The sequence below is a fragment of the Astyanax mexicanus genome, chromosome 20 (assembly GCF_023375975.1).
Source record: "Astyanax mexicanus isolate ESR-SI-001 chromosome 20, AstMex3_surface, whole genome shotgun sequence".
NCBI classification, from domain to species: Eukaryota; Metazoa; Chordata; class Actinopteri; order Characiformes; family Acestrorhamphidae; genus Astyanax; species Astyanax mexicanus.
The window spans coordinates 29,467,434-29,476,378 of NC_064427.1; the positions used below are offsets into that span (position 1 = coordinate 29,467,434).

At 37.3% G+C, this 8,945-nt stretch overlaps 1 protein-coding gene across 1 annotated transcript; it reads left to right on the forward strand.

The window, feature by feature from the left end:
- The first annotated feature begins 3,322 nt into the window (after positions 1–3,322).
- Positions 3,323–6,250, forward strand: hint1 (histidine triad nucleotide binding protein 1). Its single transcript, XM_015606675.3, has 3 exons — positions 3,323–3,516; positions 5,099–5,203; positions 5,918–6,250. Exons 1-3 carry the CDS (start codon positions 3,406–3,408, stop codon positions 6,080–6,082), a joined length of 381 nt encoding a protein of 126 aa, XP_015462161.2. The 5' UTR covers positions 3,323–3,405; the 3' UTR covers positions 6,083–6,250.
- Positions 6,251–8,945: the final 2,695 nt, after the last annotated feature.

Here is an 8,945-nt window from a genome sequence, read left to right on the forward strand (position 1 = left end):
TCAAGTCTCCCGTTTTGGCCGGGAAACTACCGTATTTTACTCCTCTTTCCCGCCGTCCTCCCGTATTAGTATTTTCCCGTAAATTTCCCGTATTATACTAAATAAAAAAATATATAGGCCACAGCGACAATGCACTGACCGCTGTGTGTCTCTTAACCAATCGTGGTGCCGGTTCAAGGAGAAAGTCCCGCCTTTCAGGAGAAACAACCAATCAGCTAGCTGGTTTTGCGGAGCGCAGTTTGGTGTGCGGGAAGCCCCGCCCCTCCCCTCGCTGTGAGTTCAGGCAGCTAGTCGGAGCAGCTGTCGTTAAAACTAATCTGGATATACGGAGATTTTTCTAAAAGAAAGGTAACTAACCATGTAAACTGTGATGAGATTGTTTCTGATAGCTGGTTAAAAAGACTCTTCTCTGAATCAAAACATAAATTAAACCCACTGTGTGTTTAATAAAATACAGCTTGTGACTCAGTTAGCTTAACTTTAGAATTAGCTAGATAGATATTCAGGGTTTGAGAAAAATCTACATATATATATATATAATGCCCTGCCCTGATGTGCCTGATCAGCCAATAACTATCATTTCCAAACTCTATTAGTTCAGGGCTAGTTTTAGGGTTTGTTAGAATTTGTTTAAATCTCAAGTATTGTGGTAATGTATTATAATGTAATGTAATGTATTATTTAGAAGGGGTAGAAGAGATGGTTGAGCTGGAGAGAGAGAAAATGTGGAGAGGGCTGAAATTAACTGAACTGATCAGGAGTGGAGGCCCCTGTGTAGGCCCCTTAGGACTATTATTTACTTATGGAATATATCGGATCCATGTCCTTTTTGTAAATTTGTGCACCCTTCAATTTCAATTTTAAATCTATTAAATAAAAAAATATATATATACAGGTATGGGCCTCTGTCACATTCTGTGGTAAATAAATATGTTCAAAACCCTGTACCTTTTATTCTGTGTACAGTTACCTCCTAAATATCACTGGATCCTCTGAATTACTAGATAGTTTAAGGGTAGTAATTAGAAAAATGCTAACTTTAATGCTTAACTGATGTCACAGCACAGCGGCTGGAATTGACGCCGAACTGCATTCTGCAGTACACCAGCGAACTCCGGTCAGATCAGAGTGCTTTGGATTAATATGCTTCTTCACAGATGATCATTAAAGCATTCAAACAGATGAAAACTCTTTCAGTAATGTTGAGCAGTGTAGTCTGTGTTAGAGCTTTAAAAGGCAGATAATAAGAGAAAGTGGCTCTCAGTTCAGCCGCGCTTGCCTGCAGGTATAGTATTTAATTCGTTTATACTAATTACAACACCTGACCCAAATAATCAACTAACAACTAACTAATCAACTACCTGCCCTCACTGAGGCAACAACCAACCAGAAACACCAATTTATTTCACTGCATAGTAATGACGGTAAATGTTAAAACGTGTTACAGCTGGTTCTGGAGTATCACTGACCTGTTTTAGTGATTTTATGCTGTGACACTCTCAGTAGGGCAGTTAGTTTATTAGTTGGATCAGCTGTGTGTAATATGCTCCTAATTTATGGTCGGAGTTTTCGCCGGTGTTGCGCCGAAAATAGTCCCCGGCTGATCTCTGCAGCTGGGCTGGGAGGTCAGTTCACGCCACTGTAGCATTAGTTAAAGTTAGCATTTTTCTCATTACGACTCTTAAACGATCTCATAATTCAGAGGATCCAGTGGTGTTTAGGAGTAAAATGTACACAGAATAAAACGTACAGGGTTCTAAACAGATTTATTTACCACAGGATGTGATAGAGGCGGGTTTTTGAAAACCCTATACATTTTTCTTATTCAGTGGTCTATGAATTGATGTAGAGATCGTTTCCCCGAGGGTCTGTTACAACAGCCCTGTTACAACAGTAAAATCCGAACGTGAGAAAGATCTGACTGTAAGCTCAGCAACTGAGCCACAGTGGCAGTGCGCGTTCACGCTCTCAGGCGACCTGTCAATCAACTTGCCTAAGCTGTCAATCACCACATCGCCAAACCCCTTTAAATATCACGGAATAACTACTATAAAACGTATTAACTGTTAAGAAAAACACTGGGAGTTATTAACCAGGGGGGGGGGGGGGGGGGGGGTTGCAGAATGTCATAACGTTAGTGGCTTTACTTTTCAACCGGTGTCGTGCTGTCCTTCCTTATATACAGTCTATGGTAAGGACTGAACGTTTTAGTAAATATTTTTTTGCGTTCTGATTTAATATGATCTTAAGCCTTGAGACACGACTCAGGCAAAGTGACGTGAACAATGTCAACAACCAATAGAAGAGCTACGAGAAGCCGCGAGGTAAGAATATTTTACCTGACTGCGTACAAACGATTTGGAAAAGAACACATTTTGCAGTTAACATGCCTTATATGGTTCTTATTTTAATATGTAATTGACAGTATTTTAAACACAGGTAGCACTTTAAAGTCATTATATTTAAAGTTATTTTATTTTGCACGACTTTGTCTTATTGTGCAGTGTTATTGTTTTATTCAAACAAGTTTAATAAATACAAATTTTGTTATTAATTATATTATTCTATTCCAAGGTTATAGCAAAAAAATGGGGGGTAAAGAAGCTTATTGGCAGAGTTGAACATATTATATTAATAAAATATGAATAACTAACAGTGTGACCAAAAAATAAACTGTTGATGGGGACTAACAATGTGAGTCTCTGATAAATCACAGTAGTGATATACACGTTATTGGTAACTTGATATGTAATATGTATTGTATGTAAACTCCACCAGAAGCATGATAGGAAAAAATCTCAGAAGAAAATCTAGTTGCAGTCTTGCAATTAGTGACCCTGCAAGATCCCCAGTCTTTGACAATCTTAGCCTGTGACTAAACGTATGAGTAAAAGGTCTGTGACTAGTCTTTAGATATGAGAGGGTGTCAGACTTTAGTATGTTTAACGTCTTTTCAGAGTCTTTTCAAAATCGTGTAGTGTATGGACAGCATAAACTGGCGCCTGCCAAGTACAGTCAGTCCACCTTCCTGTGTCTGCAGGGTTAGAATATAAAATAAATAATGTAGGATTTATGAATAAACATCAGGTAGGCTGTAACATTAAGCAGTAGCTACACGATTAGACAGTTAATATAATAGACTTTTTTGGAGATTCAGTTCTAGTCTTTAAAGCCTACTGGAACTAAGTTTATTTTTGGAGTCTGCGTTTTGTCCTTATGGTGAGTTGAATGGGGCTGGGGCTCGTCGCTGATCTACAAACGCTGAGCGCATAATTTCACTGGGTGTCGCTGCGCGCTGCTGCAGGAGAGCGTTTGTAGATCAGCGGTCCTGCAGATACTGTTGAAGCCGCTGGACTCCGGACTGCTGCACTGCTCTCTGCCCAGCTCTGCAGTCCAGCCCTCGCCATGGCTGAGGAGGTGGCCAAGGCGCAGACCGCGCAGCCTGGAGGAGATACAATCTTCGGGAAAATAATTAGGAAAGAGATTCCGGCTAAAATAATCTACGAGGACGAGCAGGTAGGGGTTCAGTGCTGAGTTTTAGTAAGCTTAGCTTAGCTAAACTCGGCCCCGCTCCGCTAGTTTACACTGCTATTTAGCTATAGTCTGCGTTATCTATGCACAGATAGCTAATCTGTGGAGTGTACTGTGGCCGTGCAGATAACGCTGTGGTTAAGTAACTGTATCTGTATTCATTGTGCGGCTGGTTCTGTCCGTGCTAGCTGGCTAAAGCTGTTTTAGCATTACTGTAAGCTAACTTAGCTACCGCTGGCTGGTTAGTGAACGTGGAGCATGACCAGTGTTGTTAGCCGCATGCTAACTAGCCTAGCTAACACATGCAGCTGCAGTCGTGCGGCTGTTCTGTAGTTAAATTAGCTAGATTAACTAACCGCTAGCTAAATATGAAGCTGCATAACTAAGAGTGTGTTAATAGGGTAGGTTAGCGTTATGCGCTCCACCCCGTTTGTCTGTAATCTAACTAGCTAATCTCAGCTCTATAAACATGAGTTATGTAGCTAAAACTGACAGGTCAGGTCTACAAAAACTCGCCTGAAGGGTCACTGAGTTTAAACTAGAGCAGCACAATTTATCGTTTCAGCATCGTCATCGCTGACTCGATACAAAAGAAAATTTTTATTTTTATTTTTAATATACACAGATTATATCTGCCGAATATCATACAGCTCTGGAAAAAAGACCACTTCAGTTTCTGAATCAGTTTTTCTGATTTCGCTATTTATAGGTATATGAGTAAAATAAACGTTGTTTTATTCTATAAACTACGGACAACATTTCTCCCAAATTCCCCATGAAAAATGAAAAATATTGTCATTTAGAGCATTTATGTGCAGAAAATGAGATGACTGAAATAACAAAAAAGATGCAGAGCTTTCAGACCTTAAATAATGCAAAGAAAACAAGTTCATATTCATAAAGCTTTAAGAGTTCAGAAATCAATATTTGGTGGAATAACCCAAATTTTTAATCACAGTTTTCATGCATCTTGGCATGTTTCCTCCACCAGTCTTACACACTGCTTTTCTATAACTTTATGCCAGTCCTGGTGCAAAAATTCAAGCAGTCAATCTTGGTTTGATGGCTTGTGATCATCCATCTTTTTCTTGATTTTTTTCCAGGGTTTTTTTTAAGTTTGGTAAAATCAAAGAAACATACTTTTCAAGTGGTATCTTATTTTTCCCAGAGCTGTATACATATATATAAAAACCTATAAATCCTGCTTATGAAAATCAGCATTCAACCAATAGTGTTGTACTTCATTTTATCTGAAGCCATCCCACAAAATGCTTGTACTTACCCATTCTTTTCTAGTCATTGATGTTTTGATTCTCAGAACATTTTTAAAGCATGCATATTTCCAGTGAAAGGCATGGAATTAGAAATCAATCTCAGGTCTTTGTGCTGTTTCTGCCTTATTTTTTCACATGTTAAATAATGTACAGCCTATTATTAGAGGGAAAAAGCTATTATGCAGAGCAAGTTCATTAAATTGATCAATCATAAAACTGCTTAGGGTTGTGTAACTGAGCAATCTTTAGATTGATCGCTGATTCCACTGTTCTGTTTTTATTTTCTCTTTAAGTGTATAGCCTTCCATGATGTGGCCCCACAAGCTCCTACGCATTTTTTGGTAGTCCCAAGAAAACCCATTGTGCAGCTGTCAAAAGCAGAGGACGGTGATGCAGCAGTGAGTATTGACCATTTTAGAATCTTGTATTGCTTTATTTATTGCTTTTATTTGTGATGAGCGAAGTAGACAGCAAGCCCCAGAACACTGGGTACTGTTCATACTGAAAGAATTCTTATATAATATTACTACATTGGTTTCTGTAGAAATGCAGAAATGAGTATATCCTCTAAAGCTTTACATCATTGTAATAGTAATTAAAACTGTGAGATTCATTTTCTTTCTGCCTTCTGTTTTCCTTATTACTTAAGATGAATGCATGGTTTTTTTATTGAACGAAAAAAAAAAAGCAATAATAAAAAGACACTGGTGTTATTAAAAATGTAAGATCTTTATTGCATTGGTGCAGAGATAAATGCCAAAGGCTTAACTGCCTTTAAAGTGAGTTTATAAATTAAAGTGTACACCTCCCAACTGGCAGAAGAACTGCTTTTGAGCTGAAGGTGAATCCACAGTAGTTTGTAATTGCTGTAACTGCCTATGGTGTGAAGTGCTGAGAAGTTTTTAAGGAGTTTAATGAGATTCTGTAGAAAAGTGCTGAAGTAGGCAGTTTATGTGACGCAGACTTCCAGTCAAGTTTATGGGATTTCTGTCAGGTGCTTCACTGTGGTCATAATCTTTGAATGTGAATTTTATTATTTTCAGCAATGATATATAAGATTCTTTTCTAATTACGTGTTTTCCCTTTTGTTCTCTCTTTCTCTCTCTTTTTAGCTTCTTGGTCATTTGATGATTGTCGCCAAGAAGTGTGCAGAGCAGGTTGGCTTACCTAGAGGCTACCGGCTGGTTGTCAACGACGGCCCTGACGGTGGCCAGTCTGTTTATCACGTCCACCTTCATGTTCTTGGTGGCCGTCAGTTGGGCTGGCCTCCAGGCTAACTGCTCAAGTCCTGATCAACACGTAAAATGGCATCATTAGTCTCGGCACTAACTAAACAGTTGAGTCGTATGATTAACAGCAGATCGTTGTGCTAATTCTGTAATGTTATGTCAGTCTGTTACAAGGATACAGCAGGGAAAATCAATAAATGCACTTACCAACAATCACACCAGCGTTCTGTATTAGTAACATGTATTATTATTAGTTTTTTTTACTTTATAAATAAAACACATTTCAGTACAATTCATGTATCTCCTACACTTACAAAATGGGTTTAATATACCCTCTAAACATCACATAATGTCATTTATTTTTGCCAGTGGTTCTTCACTGATTGTGTGGAGCTGTATTGTTTCTGGTGCCTTCTGAGACATCTCAGAATTCTTGAGAGAGAAGAAAACAATAGAACTGCAGTATATTAATTGGGGCTGCAATTAATGATTATTTTTGTCATTCTACTAATCTGATTAGTCAACAGTTATTTCTGCTGTCCCCTTCGTCTCTGTTTCTAGCTTTCTCTTTCACTTCAAAATAATAGAAACAGTAGAATGTGGGATTTAAATGCCCGGAAGACATTTAGGTGAGAAAATATGTAATCTGTTGTGTTTTTGCACTTTTGGTGACCAAGCTGAGTGTGAACTGGTTAGGTTAGCAGCCCTCAAACCTTCCCCATTGTTTTTTAGTGTGTTCAGCACAAATTCTTATAATTGACATTAACGATTATGTAGACTAAACATTGCATCATCTTAACTTATTTTTATTTGGAGGAAAAATATCATTACTGCTTTAGTGTTATTCCAAGTAGAGAAGTGGTCTAAACGTGTAATGTTGCCCTGCGGCAACAATAGCAAAAATAGCAATAGCTTTTTTTAGTGAGTAGATCAAAATGTAAAAAATATATATTTACATTTATATGTCTAATTCTACTTCTGAGAATATTCAAACACACACACACAAATATTTCACTTTAAACATTAAAAAGTATCATTATGTTACAATTGCTGGTATTGTGTCCCATTTGACTCAACAGATAAAGTGTTAAACATATATTTACCCCTAATTGTAATGTCTTGTGAACATAAAATTTAAAATCAGTATTTAAAAAATTAAAGGAACAATGCAAAGTCAAAAATCTTTGCAGCCTTAGTAGTAAACTATTGTATATAGAGTGTACTTGCCATCATTTTAAATCCTAGATTAATAATATAATTGTTAATCCCAATCCAAAAACTACAGTAAACAAGGTTCAACTGTAGGGTCAGGTTTACATACAAAGTTTTAACAGTACAAACACGCAGTGTAAGGACATGAACATTTCAGGTTAAAGCTTTATAAATATATAAATACTTTAGCTTTTAGTGCACACATCAGATTAAGTCATCTAAGGTTATTTGGTGTACCACATTGGGATGGTACATAGTACCACAGTTTGAGAACCAGAAAAACATGTTTTTTAATGCAATTTTAAAGAGGGTTTTCTGTTTTAAGAAATGCCTCTTCAGACTAGTTGCATCTAGTTGTAGAATAGCATGTCCAGTGGAGGGCGCTCTTGCATTATTATCCCATTTGCTGCTGCAATTCATCAGACCCTGTCTACCATGTCCTTCAAAGGATAAAGACCACCAAAGGAACAATGCTGATCAGTGATATTTTGGTAGTGGACTATTTTCAGCACAGCTGTGATACTGGTGTGTGTACACGTTTCCTGCCCTTTACTTTTTATATGCTGCCTTTTTTCTCTTTACTTTCTTTTATTGCTTTTTCTCCTTTCACATTTATCCATGACTGTATATCTGATCTCATTCTATCCAGTAGTTCTCATTTCTCTGATGTCAGAGCTTATCTTGCCTCACATTATATGATAGATGTAGCTTTTTAAAAAGCATCTGTAATCTGATTTGTGTCAGTTGTGCCAGTCTAGAGCATATGGATGGTGTAATATGGTGGACATCTCTTGAAAGGCAATGATACATTACAAGAGCTCAGACTTATGACGTGCTATCTGACTAAAAAGCAATAAAAAAGATTTTAAAAAAGAATTTAAAAAAAGTTCCAATGGTTGTTGAATTAAGATTAGCTTTGTTTAGTCTGGTTAAAAAAAAACTCAGTATAGAACGATAGTGAAAACATTAAGCTGTTTTTTTATACCATATAATAATATCAGCAATTCCATTTTTTCCTACTTGTTCCCATTTTTCTTCCTTCTAGCTAGGACTCCCTCATATTTAACCAGATATTATTATTCCTTATACAGAAACTAGAGTGAATTACATGGTAACTGATTGGTTTAGCTGTAGGGCCTACAAACTGATGTTAATAATATTGTACTTTTGAGATGATCCATTGTTTTAGGCAATTTTGAATAAAAATTAATAGAACTGAAACTGTAAATCATAATCTTGCAGGAAGGCAGGATATGATAACCCAAATAAGTCTGTGATGTGAATCACACAGCTTTGAAAAGCTGTGTAAAGTTCCTCACAGGACTACCTTGTCTTTCCTTCACTTTAGCTTTTGAAGTTTCTAAATGACCACACTGATCATCCCAAGAGCATCACTACAGCACAGTGTATGAACGCGTGTTCATTCATCTTGCCTTCTGGTTTACAGAATGTAGGAGTGCTGGATTAGTGCTGGAGATAAAACTAGCTCCTTTTAACAGCATAGATTTAGCATATATAGGTCTTACTCCCCATCTAACTGGTTCTGACAAAATATATAGAATATAATCTTAAAATACAGGTTATGAAATTGTTGTTGTACCATATATATCGCATCTGGATTTTAACCTTAACCATCTATGGCAGGGGTCGGCAATTAAGTTTGGCCGCGGGACAGATTTTTTCCAAGCCATTACATGGC